Source organism: Gymnogyps californianus, chromosome 10, assembly GCF_018139145.2.
Source record: "Gymnogyps californianus isolate 813 chromosome 10, ASM1813914v2, whole genome shotgun sequence".
NCBI classification, from domain to species: domain Eukaryota; kingdom Metazoa; phylum Chordata; class Aves; order Accipitriformes; family Cathartidae; genus Gymnogyps; species Gymnogyps californianus.
In genome coordinates, this window is record NC_059480.1 from 5,347,516 (window position 1) to 5,367,471 (window position 19,956).

A 19,956-nucleotide genomic window follows, 5' to 3' on the forward strand; every position below is an offset into this window, starting at 1 on the left:
AAGCAAATAGTTTTAAAATAACATTGTATTAAAGTTCTTCTGTTCAAAACCATCGGTGAGTAGATGGTGAAAATCTTTACTTGATCTGTTAGTCACAATTGTTTAATAATTTTTAAAAATACTGTCCCTATGTTATAATACCTCATGTATCTTGATCATAAAGCTCATCAATGCAAATTAAATTTCAGATATTTATAACGTGGTACTGCAAACTAAATCTACCATTTTGAACACATTTCAAAATACATGTTTAAGCTTTGTTTTCCTGAACAAATATTCATAATAGAAACAAATGAAGTCTTGACTATAGACTAATCACAGCTTGTTTGCAAGTCTTACTTGAATATGGGATACCTTTTCCCACTCTCCACTTAGTGGTAAAGGGACAAGGAATAGGCACTTGTTTATTTCAGCTGAATGAAGCATCAGTTTAAAACTTACCTGAGTTCCAGCCATCTTAATGAACATTATTTTTCAACACTATTCTACCTGTATTTCATATACTTGCACATCCAAACCAAATTATATTTACACACACTATGGTAATTAAAGCAGTTACGTTTTGATGAGCTGAAATGAATCAGAACTTCCAGATAAGATAAACCAATATCAAGTATTTAGCAGGAAACATCTTACTTATTGACTTACTATAGTAAGGACTTAACTACATATTAAATTGCCAGTATTTTGGTGGAAGTTAAGTTAGATTCTGATGCTGATTCTACATTCGATGACCTATTATCCAAGTAATTTCATAAATAAATATTGCAGAATGCATATCTGAGACTATCAAGAAATTTTATTTAATCAGCAGCTCACCACTAGAAAAAAAGCAACACTTCATATATTTTTGCAAGAATACATACTTTCAGCCAACTCTGTTTGGATCATCCTTCAGTATCATTATTCAACCAAAAAATATTTATGTTAATACTTAGCACAGTCTATAAGGACATTAATTTTCTATTTATTCGAAGAGCCCACATTATCTAGGAAGGCTCTTCCAGTATTTCTGTGATCTAGATTTCATTGTAGATATTATTTACTTTAATCATAGAATGGTTTGGGTTGGAAGGGACCTTAAAGAACATCTAGTTCCAATGCCCCTGCCATGGGCAGGGACACCTTCCACTAGACCAGGTTGCTCAAAGCCCCATCCAGCCTGGCCTTGAACACTTCCAGGGAGGGGGCATCCACAACCTCTCTGGGCAACCTGTTCCAGTGCCTCACCACGCTCACAGTAAAGACTTTCTTCCTTACATCTAATCTAAATCTACCCTCTTTCAGTTTAAAGCCATTACCCCTTGTCCTATCATGACATGCCCTTGTAAAAAGTCCCTCTCCAGCTTTCTTGTAGGCCCCCTTTAGGTACTGGAAGGCTGCTATAAGGTGTCCCCAGAGCAAATTTAAGTCTTTTATCTGCACGCCAAGTGTTAAATTATATTGGGTTCCTGTCTATATCATTCTATTTTCACTGCAGCTCTTCACAGATTAAGATTTGAATCCTTTGAATTTAGTAGGATTTTGACAGTAATTCAAGCAGTGCAAGTCTTAGCTCTGTCCACCTAATTGTGACATTTATGAATTTCTAAGCTCTGTATGTGCCTATAGAAACTGTATTTACCTGCTGTGTGAATCCTGTCACCGGATCCTTGACATCCATCCTCATCATCACAATCCCCGCTTGACTCCATCTCTTCACTTCCGCCCCCGCTGCCAGCATCTCGGGAAGCCCATCTTTCCAGTTTTAATTTTGCCTTCTCAGCATCCAGCTAAAATGGAAGAAGCAAAAAGCCAACAATGGTCAGAATATTTACACAGTTCCTACCTCTGGTGACCAAGCTGGGTTTATCAAGCAACAAGCACTTTCTCATTCACTTTCAAGAACTGCTTCTGAAGTTGGAGGGTTTTTCTGGCAGTGACATCCAAATATTTTGGAATAACAGACTATAGCATCAAATTTTCTCCACCACAGATGACAAGGGACACTTATCATCAAACTTTTAATTGAGAACACCACATCTACCAACGTCATCACAGGGAGCTCTGGTCCTGCAGCTTTTCCTCTTGCAAACCACAGTTTGGAGATCACTGGTTAATGATGGTACAATCTGCCAGCTGTCTGAGTACTTATTTTGGGTTATTTACAATTGAAGACCACAATATACTTGACAACCTTTGAAGAGTTGAGGGTATTTGCTACTTTTCATTATGGGCTTGGTCACTTGGAAACCTTGGCCCCTGGATATGATTTTTAAGATGGTGTCATTTACGATGCCTGTACCAACTGCAAGTTGTTCATTAAATTTAACTTGAAATATATTTCTTGGATGGAGTATAGAATAAGAAAGTCTTTTATAAAATAAATCTAAATGTATCATACTAGGTCACATTTGCTGTAACAACATACTTACTCCCCAAACTCATCTTTTTGACTTTTAGATAACTCTTTCTCCTTCTGTCACCATGAACAGTTGCCTACTATTAGTGCTGTGGGAATAGATGATTTTTCAGTTCACTGGTAGTTCCAAAAAATGAAAAATACCATTTCATTTTCAGTGAATCTAAACCCAGCCTATCCAGGGAACAACAAGAGCAGCACTATTTGGGAAGAAATGAAGTAACTGGTTTAGACTAATACATTCTGTTATAAGGCATTCATCATCGAAAGATGATTCAGGAGAAAGTTGAACCTGTCCCCCACACCTGAGAGGAGCACCTACTCGCTGAGCTACATGGCACCTTGCCCGTTGGAGCTGTGCCATTTTTGTACAACATTTCAGAACCAAGGTGCTCCATGTTCCTCGGTGGCCACCCTCCTCAACAGCTTGTATTTGTTGTTGCTAGTGCAAAGGACGCTTCAGGGTATTAGAGAAGGTGGGACAGCTTCTGCAGAGAAAAGCCCCAACAGCTCAGCCTCCCCTACAGCCCAGCGACAGGGAAATACCCTGCCTCAGAGTGGATTTTTTCACAATATGGTTAAATTGCCCTGGTTACTATTGAGTTTCCATTCCCCCATACCTATCACCCCCATTTTGTGAGTGACTACCAATTTCTTTCTGAATCTTGTTGGAAAATTACATTGGGGGGTGTCATTTTTGTTTTCAAGCGATGGAAAGAGGCATTCCAGTATTTCTGATCGCTTCCTTCACATAGCTGAGACTCAACCTACAACGCATATGAACATTGTTTTGAAAGGCAGCGGCTTGTTCGTCTCCTTTTCAGAGTTATGAAAACCTTGTTCATGTTAGCTGTGCTTATATGGTATGACGAGGTATGATTAGGACCTGTTATTCTAGTTATGTGGAAATATTTTAACCAAATGGAAAGATTCGGTAATGCTTCTCAAAGTCAGTCAGATTCTGGATCTATCCAATATCCTTCATCACAAGTATCTTCCCCCCAAAGTATTGCAGATCCATTTCAGGCTTTGTGATCTGCTTTATCCCAGAGCACTGTGATTATTCTTGGTACTGAGCAAAATGTATTTTGAAATGTAGCTACTTTGAAGATTCAAACATATTTCACGCTAAAAAGGAGGTGGGCTGGGAGCTGGGGGAGGAACTGGAGCACAGGGCTAATACAACTGTATTAACTGGGTTGAAAGGATGATGACGGATGCAGCAATTTCTCTGTAGTGGGAAGCTTTGTGTGATAGTCTCCTTCTTCTTCAGATACTGTGAGCTGCCATCCTCCACTCTGGGGCTGACAAATGCTTGGATCAGTGCAGCAGAGATCCTGTTCTACGGAACAACAGATGCCAACTTCTATATGGCAGAACTCAGGAAATTTTTCACCCTTTCACTGAAAAGATCTGTTTGCTCATTCTGAAGACACAAATAACTTCACACTGCAGTGGGAAGATCAGTAAGTGGGAGGAGAGGGTATGGACTTTAGTGGGGAAGTGCATTAAACACTCTCTAATTGTTACTGCATGACTGTTTTTTATAAACTAATTGCTTAATGTTGAGCCTCATTATTCACAGGCATAAAGACTGATGTCATGGCAATACAAACCAACATTTTGTTAAACAATTGGAAAAATTTGCCTATAAGGGAGGAAGATAACTCAGTTCTTTCACAGATTTATTGTGTCCTGACCATATTAGAGAAGACTCATTCATTCTTAGTTATAAACCTTCAGAATGAAAAGAAATGGCTAAGTCGTGAACAGAACGGACGCAAAATTTAGTAAAGGCTTTTAATGATTTTTTGCTAGTCGAAGCAGAAACGTTTACTGCCTGTTAAGGTACTCCTCCTTTTCAAAACTTTGATTTCATTCAGCGCCCATGGCTCAATCCTGACCTCTGCTCAAAACAAGTAAATACTTGAACCAAATGTGTACCACCTTCTTGGACAAAGACCAAGAAACAAGCTCAGCTTTTCAACATGGTGCACTGCAGCATTTTACAGACTTCTGGGTTCTTAGTGCCTTCACTACAAAGAGATTAGCTGTAGCCCAGATCTGCATCTCCTGCCCATGTTAATGAAGGTGTACCCAGCTCTTTCTTGGCTTGCCAGTAGAGAGGGCGACCAAATTACACAGAACCCTTATATACAAGTTCAACATTACCACTTAAAGTCAGCTTAAGTGTGACCTACCAACCCTTTTCACCTTGTATACCCTTTCCCAACCTCTTCCAATGACTTTTCCGTCTGTGGGTACCATTCACCTAGAACAATAGACCAGAGCCCAACTTTGTGCAAGAGATAATAGCTTTTCTATAAATTAACCCATTCCAGGAGATGAAATAGTGTAGCCACTTTAGTGAGGAGCTCCACCTACATTGTGCAGCGCTGTTGAGAAGGCAATGTCACCATTGCATAGTGACTTGTGATCTAGCACCCTTCTCTTTTCCAAATTTTGAAGGAACACTTGTCCTTTGGCTCCTGCCATGACGTTAATGAGATCACTGTTTTAGTGCAATAGCAAAGTGTACGCCAGCATTTCTCCATCTCCTTTTTTCATAGAATCACCTTTTCATAGAAAACCTTTCTCAAAGGCCTGAGACTGCCCTGAAATAGCACAGACTCCATCAGGATGCGCTAGGATGGTGATGCTTTGGAAGAATATCATAATGAAAGACATTAACCTTCACCTTTTATTAAGCTCTGCTAGGTGCAGAAGATGGGTGTGGACAGGGAACGCCTGTAATACTTTGTGTCTAGGGGACTGAGAGGTCTCCAACAGAGGAGCTGGCGGTCATATGAAGGTTCAAGGCATCTTCAGACAGCCACGATCTGTTAAAAAGCCTGAACAATTCTCCTAGCTGCTGCCACCAATCACTGAAACTTTCTGCTTCCCCACAGATGGCTGTAGAGAGAATCACAGCCCCTTGCCCATATTTAACACTGGAGATCAGAGATTGGAGTCAGTCATGGCATTTCTATTATTGCTTAAAACCCACTCTTAAACAAGCCTTATTTTGCTGACTTATAATCCACCTGCTGATGCATAATGCCATCCAGCCATCTCTGGCAACTCTGCACAATAGTCCCAGCCTGGGAGTGCAGTGTCTTGATGCTGAGAATTGATGCTTTGATTAAACAATTGCAATGGATTTCAGGCTGGGCACCAGAGCTTGTACCTTTACCTTCACAAAGCAGAAGATATCTGTGGCCTAAGATTCCAGAAAATACTGGAATCTTAACAGCTTAAAAATTAAGTCTTCAAGTTTTTGCCACATCTGAAAGACAATTTTTTTTTACTCATGAAAAGCTTATATAAACAGATCAATAAGATTTGTACAGCCCAAATGAAAACCGACTCAAATCAGGAATTTTCCCAACTGCAATAGGCTTTGGATCAGGTTCATAAACCTCTAAAGGGCTTTTGAGAAACTATACAGTCTTTCTGTGGGAAAGCTTTAGTATCTGTATCTGATTCAGCTGAAAGGTAAAAATCACATACTACTATTCAGCTCTGAGTAAGATACAGATGACTATCCTCATGCATTTTATTTATTCCAGCAAAGCTGCCAACCTTAAGTGACATTAAAAAAAAAAGTTCTGCTGACGTATGGTTTTATGGAGAACAAAGAAGTCATATGAGAATGGTTGCTGTCTTGCTCCTCTATTAATACTTGATGATGTAGCACACACATTCCCGGTCACATAAAAGAGTCCTTCAGACTTCAGAGGCTTCAAAGAGTATGTGACACACAACCCCTGAGCTTTCTACGATGAGTCTAACCCCAATGCTCACTCTGACCACAGCTGTGTTAGAATATAAATTTATTCTCATGGTTTTTCATGAAGGCATGTTCCAGTTGAATACTTCCACACGTTAATTAAATAACTGTTTAGCTCCATGAAAACTATTCGATAAAAGTGCCAATTTCAATCTGTTTCATTGATTAGTCTATTTTCTGAGGGGTCACATATGCATGTATATCTGAAGGGGACTCCAAGCTGTAGGATAATAAACTCATTTCATCAGAAAATAGGTTTTAAAATTATATTTTGCACCACAGTTTCAGACTTTTCAGGTCAGTGAACACAACAATGAAAATCTAAGAGAATACAATTTTTTAATAAAGTCACTTAAAAGTTGCGTGCTTGGAATATTCAGAGACAAATCCCATACAATAATTGTTTCCTGAGGGATTTGTTAATTAGTTTTCTATATGATGGATTTCAGTATGAATGCTTTTCCTCTCTGAAAAGACAGCTTTGAGGTGAAATCTGACTTCTGTCCACTCGTCATGTGAACACATGTATCACTTGCTGGTGTTCTCACAGTGATCCAAAAATGGCTGATTATATACTGCATTTAGAAATTGTAAGTTAAGCATGATCTTTTCTCAAGGTACTTACAAGTAGTTGCCTTTTAAAAAGTGCTTTAGTGACATAAATATGATTTGCAGAGACACAGCATTTTTCCGGCTTATGCACAAATAACGTACAAAGCCTAATCTTGAAAAGTCATAAATGACTCAATCCTTCCATTCATTTTTTTTCAAAAATAAAAATAAAAAATCCTTTCTAAACCATTATTAGGTCAGAAATGACTACAACTGAAAAAGACAATGTGCCTTTGTTTTTAGCCTATTATATACATTTTTTGTTAGGGACTGACATAGTGCTTTAGGCATAAAGCTGCATTTTACTGGTGCCTTGTGACTGAGCAGATGTTCTGTCATTTCACAAAACAATAGCAACATAACAAATTTTAGACATAACTGCCATATATATGCTTATTCCAAGTGGGTCCTCTCCTTTGAGATAACATTTATGGTTAATTTTCCTCCACATATGCTCTTAGCTCCTTTTTAAAAGCATTTGGCAGTTGCTTTTGCTGCTTCTTTTCACATTTATCTAGCATTCATATATTACAGCATAAATAAGCAAAATTAACTTATTTGTCTTCAATTTTGTCAGACATTTTCTTTGGTTTGTTCTTCCTTTGTCTCTATTTCATAGAAATCCAAAAAAGGCCCGATGCATTATCCTCTTCTAGTTTCTTCAGAAAGTAGTACAACTCAAGGAGGTAGTAGCATTCAATTCTTAAATCCTTTTTTTAGCTAAAGAAAACAGACATCTAACCTTCTGCAGCAACTGACACCCCCAGAAGGTTTTCTTCTGCTGTATTTATTCAGATCCCTACACTAACCTTTGCATAACACATTTTGCTTTACAAGTCACCTGTACAATATTAGAATAATTTAACTGAACAGCTATACATAATTTATGCAACACGGTTAAGGACTGACAATGGTTTTAGAATTTTACTCACATCTCTCCCGACTAGACCTTTGCCAACTAGGGAATTGGGCCAATATTGGTAGATTCCTTTGTCTTACATTTTTCTTTCTAGCCTAAGTACCTTGCATTTTCTTACACTGATATTTGTATTTCTTGTCTCTGCCAATGCTCCTGGTGTGTGTGTGTGTGTGTGTGTATATATATATATATATAAAAAAAAAACCTGAAGGGGGAAGGCTCTCTTCAAGCACATGGAAACATGCAGAGCGCAAGTCTCGGACTATGCGTGCCCACAAAGTGGGGAGTGACACCCTCCTTTTCCTCCTCTGTCCCAGTGTATCTCCACTTGAGCTATACACAGCATTTTGGAAGTTCTTTTTCCATTTTTTATAATCCCCCCCCCAGTTTCTTTTGGTTTGTTCTACCATCAAGTTTCTCAGGTTGTCTGGAAGCACTTTCATACCTGAAGTGGCCCATGCCTAGAATAACCATGTCAGTTCTGTAGCTATGCATGCACCTCTCCTTCTGTATTTGTTTGTGACATTGCAACTCCCCATGGAGCCGTCTTTTGGATAAATTTGACAAGTTTCTGGTTGAGGTTATCTTGCAAAGATGATGCAGAACAATACACTTGAATGACAAATGCAATTCTGAGTACTTTAACTCTCACGCAGATGTTGAAGCAGCTGCCACCCACTGCCCCAGCCCCACTGCTCCCAGTTCCACAAGCGCGCAGGCAAAAGTGCTCAACTAGGAGGGCAGCCCCCATCGCCTCGGGGCTGTTCCTCACCTCCTCAGGAGGAAAGGCGGAGGCCCGGCAGAACAGGCTCACATGGCACAACAGGCTCACAAGATCCAGCAGTAGGAGGAGCACAGTGACGTAAAGTTTCCTTAGGATCACTACACATTGCAGGGGAAACGACACACCTGCTTCTAATGTGTTTTACATGTTGTTTTTCATCTTCTGCTTCATTCTAGAACTCTTTTGTTCAAAGTATGTTAATTATTTGACCAACTCTCCTACTGTGTTTCTGAGCTTCTTCAGTACCAGCTGTACGTCTTTTGGGAAGGTTAGGACTTGCTGTCTGACTTTATCCATCTTTTTCAAGCCAAATAGCTGACGGAATTGGTGTTTTTATTTGTTTTGGTTTGCTTTTTTCCCATTTAATCACCAAATTACTCCTTTCTGAAACATCATCTGTATTCCTACGATGGATTTAGCTTCTTACGGTTTCTGTGGAAGTTTCTTGCAACCATTCCTTTATTTTCTATATATAACTTTCCCTCCTAATTTTATAGCCCTAACTTCTCCACATACACTTTCCAATCCTCTGTCCTTGAGGCTTTGTATTTGCATAAGTCTGTCTACCTGTGATTACTTTTTGTTCTCCTGGTTTATGCAGATTGACTCGTTACCCTCTTCCTCATATTTTTATTGCCAGATGACACACTAGATACTTAAGGATCCACACTTTCACTTATCTTTGAATACTTTTCATTTCCCCTCTGTGGCCTTCCTCTAATCTGGCTGTTTCTCTCTGATTTCCTGGATAGTCCACTGCAGATCCATGCTCCACAGTAGAGAAGCTAAAAGCAATTATTTCTCTCTTGGTTGATTACAAACGTAATAGAATTATTTCAGCAGGAATCTAAGATGGTTTTTAGAGATTCACCTTGTTATACTGCAGGATTAATGCTTCTATTTTTGATGTTTATGGTTTCTGTTTTTCAACTGCTTATTAAAGGTGAGTATATTTCTAGAAGAGTGCTAGCACCATGATCAGCTTAATATTCATTGAATTAAATTACACAAGCTACATATGTTCTCATATTTACTGATTACACTGTGAAGAAGCAACAAGAACGTGCACCCACAGAATCTTATCACTTTAGCAAAAGCTTCATAATAACAGTTTGGGTAAACTGTCACTCAAAAAGTATTAATTGTGAATGATGTAAAGTGAGCACAAATAAAAAAATATTTATTCTAGTTAATAATCTGCTTTAACCAAGCACAACAGCTGTTTAAAGAGAATTAGCAAAAATTAATTTGAATTCAGTAAGTCAGTTGGGTCAAGGAAGCAAGCAGACACCTCTCCTTGATGTCTTATCTTGGTGTTGGGCTGTAAGTTTTTGGTATTATGTGATGCACCAAAGAAGATCTTTCTGATATCTAGTGTGCCTAACTTAGACATATACTTCAGGTTAGTCCCTGCCACAGGCACGAATTTCACCTTTAGACAGTTAGCTTAGTGTAGTCTTTTCCAAAAATAAAATCTGCTTTTTAAATTGCAGTACATGTAGTCTGAAAATAGAGCATATGGCTAAAAAATCTGTCATGTTATATTAAGACTTTCTGCATCTTGTTAAAGTAAAAAAAAAAAAAACGGCAAACAATTGTAATAAAAACGTAATGTAAACATTGTAATTATTGGTGAAGAGTATGCAGGAGTTGCTTACAAAAGATCTTTGACCCTTCAAAATCGTTCATTTTTGGGACAGTGGCTGTTTGATACAACAGCTTCAGAGGCAGAGGGTTGCTGAGAGTGCCAACAAGGTACTCAGAATGACAGTGTCACCAGTTCTTGTGATGTGGCCCCTTGCAAGAAAAACGTGGGCTGCAACGTCTCTAGACACGCATGCATGGCGTGCGTGCACATGTTAGATGGATGACGGTGCTATCACCAGTAGGAGCTGCACTTATTTTTTGCAATAATCACAATAATGCACTAGAGCAGAAGGCGTGATTCTCTGCAAGGGTAAGGGGCTGGGAGATGAACACACCGTGTCTCTGCCACAGAGATACAAAGGCATGATGCCAGACCTGGCAAGCGTTGCCTCCTGTGCTCTCACAAATGAGGCTGTTCTACATTGCTTACAACACTATTTCTCCATACTTGGAAAGGAGGAGCTTTAAGTGGGATAACTTTTGCAAGGGGTTAATAAAATGACCAGAAAAAATGAAGAGTCTTCTTTGAAAGACCATGGCTTGCTTTTCCTAGCACAAAGAAGACCAGGAGAATAGGATTATTGTCTATAAATGTATTTAGCCTTCCCTTTAAATGTGGAGAGATCTCTGAGAATAAAACCAGCATAGAAATAAAAAGAGAGAAAATAAGCTTTTTAACTATCAGAGTTATGAGTTTTGGGAGCAGCCTCCCAAGAGGAAGATTGGGACAGAAATTCTCAAGCATTTGCAAGACCTAGCTGAATAAATTTGTGAGTAAAGTTGCCTGTGATCTCAATGAGCTATATGTGATATTTCAGGAGGTCTCTTCCAGACTTCCATGCTGTGTCTCTACACTCTGCTAGTTTCTAATATTAGAAAATTGATTTGTAAAATCAAAATCACAAACCAGAACCACTCCCATTAGCCATTAGGAGTGTTATTTCCTTGCTTGTCTGATTTCTGTATGGGAAAATTGTGTCCACATAACAAATTATGTCTATTCTTTCTTCTAGGCTAAGAATGAAACCTCTTAGTTGTGCCTGAAGTCAAAATGTGGCTCAAAAAATGTATTAATTATTGCTGGGACTTAAGCTGGTTTACAAATGTCCTGTTTAACTAGGAGCTCTGACTCATCAGGTTTTAGACTTCTAATAATAGCCAAGAACCTTCTGTCTGATCAGACTTGGGAAGTGTGAAATGAGAAGCGCCTGCAGTCAGGAGGCTGGTCGCACTCCATCAGCCCTTGAATGGCACCCTTCTGATAAGCTGCATGTTCTTATGGGTTAAGTGAGTAAACAGTGGCCAATCTAAATTGTCTAAGGAACAGAGCCAACCTTTCTCCTTGCTTTGTACTCAGACAGCAATTACCTTTTTTATTTGCGGAAGGAAATGTTCATGACATGCTCCAGTGCATGTTAATTCTGCTTCAAGTTCTTGGATAATTACCTGTTTTCAAGCTCTATGTTGATGAAGATCATTTTCATAGTATGAAAAGTTTGACATTTCATCGGAAAGACTTGTGAACAATCAAAGCCTCTCATTATTTGGTAGTGCTCAATGGACCCAGGCTTCAGATTTGATGTTTCTTGTTAAAACATGACAGAAGCAGTGGTCTGTTTAGTCTCCTCCACACTAAATCCCAGCAACTGAGCACTAAACTACGATATGCAATAAAGTATGGAAAATATGGTAAGAAGATGAATAATGATGTTTGTCATCCATTCAACATGTACTGATGTTGGGAGCTAAATCACAAATTATTTATTATGTAAGCTAACTAGCTTTAACAACACTGCAACCCAAAGCCGCATTTAAAAACAATCACACTGTTTCAGTGCCACCAGGCTTCTCTGAAATCTTGAATATCACATATCTAGAAGTGTTGTATAATTTAGAAGGTGCCACATATGTACAGAAAAAGAAAGGATTGGAGCCTATGCTGCTATGAATCAGCAAACTGAATTCTGTGGAGCTGCTCCAATTTATTCCACATGAAGGGCCAGCCCAGATTTTTTTCGTTTGGGAAAGCATGGTGTTGTAACAAAACAGACAAATGCATTTCATGTTGCATGAATCTGACAGAAGAAAAGACTCTCTTTCTCCAGATGTTGTACTCCCATGGTTTCATGGTAACATTTGAGGACATGTGATTGAATGTTTTTGCTAAGTCATTTTTATTTAAAAAGGGAAGAAGAGAGAAGAACAGGTACTTCTGCAAGCAGCAGCTGCCACTGAAGCTTTTTTCCTATGGCTTTCCTTTTCATTGGTGGCTTCCCATGGAGGCTCTCTGATATCACAAAGACTGAGTTCACAATACAGTGTTTTTACCAGTGAGTCTTTCTCCTCTACTCGCAGAAGTCAGGATCTGTTAAATTTGGTTAAAACTGGCTAAAGGGTTAAAAAGATATGAAGGGAGTGGCAAGGCTGACAGGCAGGGACACAGCAGAGCACATTATATAAGCTGTGTTTGTTTATGAAACCAGGTTAAAATGCAACATAAGGGCAAACAAACAACCAGCCTTGGCAGATCACTAGTAAAATTTCTGGCGAGCAGGAAGAGTGGCTTTGCCTGACAGCAGCTTTGCCTTTCCCCTCGCGGGTTTAAATTCTGTTCAGGCTTGGAACAGGCACAGTAAGTGGAAAAAGGTCAATGCATCGGTCTTTGTGGACTATCATCTGCTCCTATTGCCTTCTCAAAAGCCACTAACAAGATAATCTGATCACAGACATCAAAAGCTCTCTCATGGTGCACTAGGGAAATTGATAACCACATTCTCCTGTACTGTATATACCTATAATTCAGGGTTGGGAACTGGCCCGCATTTACCAGAGATGTAAAGTGGCTTTGAAAGTCTTTCTTTATATCTCATTCACACTATATAAAGGAACTGCTATTTCCAGGGAGAGGACTGAAATGTTCAGAACAGGGCTCCAGACTTGTGCTACCCGCACTTTACTGCAGAACTCATTTAAGCAGTTTCAGCACATACATGCAACACTCATTCGTCCTGTTGTTTTACTTTACACTTACTATTTCAGAACGTTTTCTCTACAAGTGACAAAGTTCCCATTTAATCAATCAGAATAATTTTCACTGAAGTCTCTTCTGAGATTTCTGGAGTTTCTCCATTCCATTTTTCATGTCACCAAAAATTTAATTTTTTATTTAATTAAAATTAAAACAATCATCCTCTTTTCTCCAATGATGGGTCTAAACTAGATTCTACTCTTGTACAGCTCTGTAGACCTTACCTAAATTTCAAGCAGTGTTCAAGAGGAGCAAAGAAAAGAGGTCAGCTCTACTAAAGACAAGAGAGCGATCTGGACTGGAGCTGGCTTCTGTTACTGTAATGAGACCTAGTTTGGAATAGGTGAAAACCCAGCAAAATGACCTGAGAACTACCAGTGGAAGACAGACAGTGTAAAACAAAACATTCTGCTGATATTCTGTTTTCCCCCTTCTCAGCAAGATGCTTTTGCTCCCCATTTCATTTGTATTTAACCTTCTTGCCAGCTCCTTTTCACTGCTTACTTGTGACCAACCCATCTCTTTTTTTGCCTTCTCATGGAACAGCATCCTCTTTTCTGCCTAAATATGGCCATCAATTCAGCTGAGCATGATTCTTGGCCACTTTTGCTTGAATGTATTATTAGGTTTTACATGTGGAAGCTCTTCTTCCATTGGAGGCTGGTCCCTCCTGGACCCCTAGCAGCTCTGCCCAACGGATGGTTTTCTCCTCCTTTTGTTAATCTGCACTGAAGGCCTGCAAGGACTGTTCAATCATCTCACCTGTTTCTATTCCCAGCCTTAGACCTCTGAAGAAAGAAGCTTGCCTACTTTTTCATTTTGCTCTCCCACAGCTTTTGTACAACTCTGAATCTTTCTTTATGCAGAGGATTGTCAGTGGAAACAAGGAGGAACCAACCCCAGTGATCTCACCACTGACCATCAGCAAGTTTCCTCACGGTCTGGGAACTCCTAGATGAGCTAGTCAGCAATACATCGCTCTAGATGAGAAATGTGGACTGGAAAAGCTCAGGCATTTTCATGGGCAGGTATGTTATTCAGGGACCATTAAGATGGCTCCAGGAAAGCTCATATTCTGCTTGTAAAGCAGCCCATGTGGGCTGCCTGCCCTGCCAGAGCTGGCACACTGCTGACTGGCCTCCTCTGAGTGAGAGAAGAGATATGATTAGTATCAAGTGCTGCCATTTTGTATGAATGTGCTGCTTTGCTCCCATTTAATTGTGGCCTGAAACTGCAGCAAGTACCAGTAAACACACACATGGATAAGCTGTTGCTTTAAAACAAAAAGCTACAAGTGAGAGATACAGGATTTTAGAACTGACAGCAAACACTGCACCCAGATCAGCATTCTTTCCTGACAAGGAGCTACCACCGAAATGAAGAACAAGTTGTGGCGTGTCTCATTTACATACCAACTCAGGAACAGCCTTGCTTGCTGTACATTCGACCTCACAAGGGTTCATGTATTCACATGCAGCTCTGGAAGGTACAATTATTTGTGATGACAAAGGATGATCTAAGCAAACAAAGGCAGACTCCCATGCACTTGTCTTCTCATCCTATCCATGAGCAATCACATTACATAGCCTTGATTCTGCCTTGGGCATTTTCCTAACCATGAATCATGAAATACAAGGCAGAGATGGCATAAAGAGACTATGAAGAATTTACACTTCTAGCATACCTCAGCTGCATCATGGCTTCCTCTCCTTCCAAGAGCTCAGGCATGGCTGCGCTGAGTCCTGAGTGCTGGCCACGCTGGCAGCAGCCACATACACTAGTGCTGACTGTAACCAAACTGGAAAGTAACAGGAGTCCCTAAAGAACCACTGGCATGACTACTGTATCTGGGGGAGTTGTTTGGTCTGGGTCTTTTAAGTATTTCAGAGGTAATACAGCTATATTTAGCTGCTGAAACATAATATGAAGTATAGCAAGAACCCCCACTGTGTATTCGGTCATCTGATACTAATTATGCATGAAAAAGAAGGAATCTATCTTTAGTTTAACATCAAAGACAAGGCCATGCTTCTTACTGTCAAGTAGGTAGGACTCGTAGTGATACTCTGTGATTACAACTGCAGGGGCACATACCCAGTGGGAAATCTAAGGCAGCTGGAAAGGCTCAACAACACTAAAGTTTCTTCTCTCTTTTTTCGCTTGCTAGTGTGTAAGTTATGGGGCAGAGTATTGCTATTTATTCAGATTACTCTGATGTCGTGAATGACTGACTACCAAATCAAAGTCTGCTCATCGATTTCCGTGAAGGTCATCTCTCAAAAAATTTTCCCTCATCGGTCCCAAGCCTTTCCCATGTTGTTACAGGGGTAAACACAGAGACACAGACACCAACACACACACAGGTACACAAAGGAATGATCCCACAAGCCTATTTATTTAGGAAAGAAGGCAAAAAGCCATTGTGGAAATCATGTTAAGATCTACCTCCACCATAAAGCTCTCTGCTGTGCTTTATGTCACCTTCCCCAGAGCTTTACCTGGGCTTGTGTACGATTGTAAGCTCTGCAGGGACTGCCTACTCTTTTGGATTTACTACCATGACAGAGGGCTGTTCTTAGTTGGTCCCTTATTTCTTCTGTAATAAACATGATTCATCATAATAATTAAAAGGATGTCCCCTTCCTTTTTGTTCTTTCATTCCTGTACAGATGGTAGGGGCTTTTTTTTGTTTTTTCTATGATGGGTTTTTCTCTTTAAGTCTCATCTCACTACCTCTCCACTACAGTGTGTGTATACATCAAATAAGTGCAATTTTAATAAGGGGAATGGTGCTTAATTATGCCCATGTTATAAATTGCGTTTCCTCTTACTCCCTTTCATTTGACACATTTTACTCCAGGTAAGTTATATCGTGACTACACATATTGCAAATCTTATTGTGAATATTTAAATAGATGGTATCCTAATTCTCATTCACTTCAGATGTTTTTTTGTTAAAAGAGATGGCAATATGGAACCATAATGAAGGACCTTCTCGTCAAATTTTATCTTCAAGGAGGCTTGGATTAATATGAAGCACACAGCTGAGGTATCTGTGTTTTGAAGTGCTTGAGAGGCTCTTTTAATTGCCGCAATCTGTTGTGCCTCTCAGATCTATTTGTGAAGGTGTTCAGCATGGTGTGTGTTTTGCTGATGAGCTATTCTTTGTCTTGTAATGAAGAAATGTTTTGTCTTCTGTCAGATATTAGAGCCACTGATATCTAAATGTTTAAGAATGGGAAATGAAAGACTGAATACGAACAAAAGAATGAAAGCAGTTACGACAAGGGTAGTTAAACATCGTAAGGTAGTGTTTTATTATTTTATTATTATGTTTTGTTTATCTCTCTTCTGTTCATTAGCCAGGAGCCCAGGAGTTTTCTTTCAACAGATCCTCTAGTCTAATACTTTCTAGATAAAGGCAGTTTATTACCACGAAGTAAGCTGTATTCCTATGGTGTACGTCCATATGTCTTATATATTCTTTCTTTGGATCTACAGTGGATGTTTTACATTAGTGGCCTCTTTCAAAAGTTCCCATCTTTAAGATTTCTCTAAATGGTCTTGATACAGTAGAATATGCAGCAATAATTGATTATTCTCTCTGATTCTTCTTAATATTCTATCAAAAATGGGAATTTATCTTACAACATGTGTGGAACTACCTTTGGAGCCGAAAACTTTCATAAATGTGATATTTTGTATTAATAATACATCATACATGTGTTATCTCCACAGTAATCTAACACTTAAATGGCCAATGCAGAGCAGACCAAGTCACTGTTTACTTGCTTTATTGTTTGTAAGGAAGGAGTAACTGACTGAAGCAACCATATTTTGCTACAATTTTCATGAAATCTTTTATTGTTTGTAAGGAAGGAGTAACTGACTGAAGCAACCATATTTTGCTACAATTTTCATGAAATCTCCCTTCTCCTTGTTACACTTCTCCCACACCCTTCTGGTTAGTAATATATATCCTAGATACACACACTAGGGCTTCTCAGACATCCATGCCACCTCTTTATTCCATCTCTGCCATGCTCCCCCAGGCTCATCTCTCCATTCCCCTCTCAGACCACTCTGGGTTTATTTCTTCCCCCTTTACCTGATCTCACACAGACACTTTATTCTGCCCACCTGTCTGCAAAGCCTCCATCACTGCAGTCTGCTTGTCATATCTACTGTAAGTCCCTTTATTCAGCTATGAAAGAATGGTAGGTACTTGGGGTGCTGATCTAAAGTTGCTGCCTTTGTTAACTTTTTTTGTACTACAACTCCCTTTGTATAGTGTCTTCTAAATTGAGGTGTACCTGGTATTTGGAGCATGATTTAATCTCACTTAACTCTTTGGAAGTTAGCGCAGCTTGCAAGATCAGAACCAAACCACTCTCAGGCTACTCATTTTCAAAGATCATATTAGTCAAGAGTTTTTTTCATTTCTCGTTTAAGTGCCAGAACAGCCAATGTAAGGTAAGGGATAATGATCTACCTCCAGAACTGTGTTTAATATTTAATAGTCCATGATCACTATTTAATTTGGACCAATCCCATACTGTATGCTGTAGAGGTCTCTCTCTACTGCTCCACATCTGTTAAATATTTTAGATATTTTAGCTTTATATTTATGTAGTTGAGATGGAGTATAATAAAGCCTGTTAAAATAAAGAGTGTATGAGATTATATTGGGTATTCTGAGAAAGACAGATTTAGCAAGCTTAATGGAAACCATTCACTCCTCTATTGAGATGTCAGATTTGTTTCTCACAGTTTTGCACATTATGTTTAACTCAGTTCTTTCCATCAAAGGCAACTGATGTCTTCTAGCAACACATTCAGACATGGTTTCCTTCTTAGTTCCAGCTTCTCCAGAATAAATTAATACCACAGACAGTGGCATGCACGTGAAAAAGATTATTCCATATGCAAAATGACGTATCTATAAAAACGTAAAGGAGCACAACTTACTGTCTACATATACTGGAATTCTCCTAACTTCCTTCTGGGGATCTTGTTAACATTTGACATTTGGGCAACACATTTCCATTATGGCTCAAAACTCTTTATATGATTTTTCTAAACCTTTAATCAGTCAGGAATTTCAGGCTGGTTTACACCACAGTGATATGCCATTTAATGCTCCATCTCATTTTCAGCAAACTGTTCCACAAAGCTTAAATATCATCAGGTGGACAGAGCATTACAGATATGTTGCTGCAATTAGGCTTCTGTCCACCATTCTCTGTTGTCAGTATTTTCCCTAAAATTGAAGCTTTCATCCTCAAGAAAGACTCCTACCCTCAAGCAGGACAGCTATCTTTACCAAAGGCCAACCTGCCTAATGATATGCCAGGTAGGTTTATATGATTGAAGACAGAAGTATTATCCTTAGATGATGTTCTCATGGTTACAACTGTGGGCATTATATTCTCAGGAAGCAACTGAGAAATGCAGACCCAACCAATAAAATTTGGTAACAAATCCCACTGTCACTCCTCATACATACTGTAAAGCAATCTCACTAGGCAGTGATACTACTGTACTCTATGCAAGGCCTAGTGATTAAATTGGATTACATAAACTTGGAAACTGAGCAATGCTATAGCAAATATCGTGCATAGACAGCTAGGGGGGTAGGCAAGAACCCATTAAGAAGAAACAGACAGACATATCTACTATTTCCTATCATTTACATTCTTAATCTTTAAACCAAACTTCTACTCTATTTATATGTGCAATTAAGCACATTCTTTCACTGGCTCTTGGAGAATTTAGTCAAGCTCTTAAGCAATTCTGAAACATACTGTGCATATTTGTCTAAAAATGTGACCTAGTTGTATAGCATGGACAGGTAAGAGAGTTAATCAGAAAACAAAAAAGCAAATGTTAAGGAAGAAATGCTCTCAGGGGACACTAACACAAGGCAAAAGATACGTTATTGCTCACTGAATTACCTACACAAGCATTTGCTTTCTTATTACAGCATTAATCTTTGCACGTGTGACACAGGAGTCAGCAGCATTAATCCTTTACTTTGTTCTGCAAGAGCGCGGAGTGCTGCGTGACACTATTGGCTTCTGCCCCCACCAGCATCCAACAGCAGCAGTATTCCTGGACTTTGTGCAGGTCAAGAGAGTGTCTCTGGTAGAGAGAAGAGGATTTGTTTCCCTCTCTCTTACAAGTACCATGTTAGACAATTCAGAGAAATTCACTGGACCTCTCCCCCACGTCCCAAAATTTCTTCTCCTCTCACGCTAGCTAACTTTAGCTATGGCGCAGTCCACCTTGATCGCTCCAGCCCAGGCCCTTGTATTCTGTTCCCGTTCACATCAAGCTTTATAAGGCACTCTCCACCCTCCGTGCTACTGCAGGAGGAAGGGCTGGATGAAGGAAATGCAGAATTACACAGGCATACCAGCAAAATACCTCCCTGACACAGCCTCCACATTGCTGTCCGGCAGTGGAAAGCCACCTTTGCAGGACTAGGTTTTGGTCGCAAGTAGAGAATAAGAAAATTATTTTGAATCTTGAAGGTGTAAAGCACAAAAAGGAGATAAAGAGCATCTGCGCTTCATAAAATAATAAACGCATCAAACTTTTCAAGCTAGAAGCTTACTGAACGCAAAGCACAGCACCACACAACACGACCTTCCAAAAGAGATTGTTACCTCTTGATCTATACTTGCAATGTCACCTCTTTCCTGCATGAATTTCAAAGTGTACAATAATGTACTACAAGTCCTCAGAGCCAGAGTGAACTGCTGGATAGCTGGCT

The 19,956-nt window shown here is 39.4% G+C and overlaps 1 protein-coding gene across 8 annotated transcripts in view; it reads right to left on the reverse strand.

The window, feature by feature from the left end:
- LOC127019914 (glypican-5-like) overlaps positions 1-19,956 on the reverse strand; it is a 445,164-nt gene that overhangs the window by 95,479 nt on the left and 329,729 nt on the right. For all 8 annotated transcript variants that reach the window (XM_050902227.1, XM_050902222.1, XM_050902221.1 and 5 more), the window contains one exon: positions 1,625-1,772. In XM_050902227.1, coding sequence (XP_050758184.1) covers positions 1,625-1,772 — 148 coding nt within the window. The remainder of the gene's footprint in view (positions 1-1,624; positions 1,773-19,956) is intronic.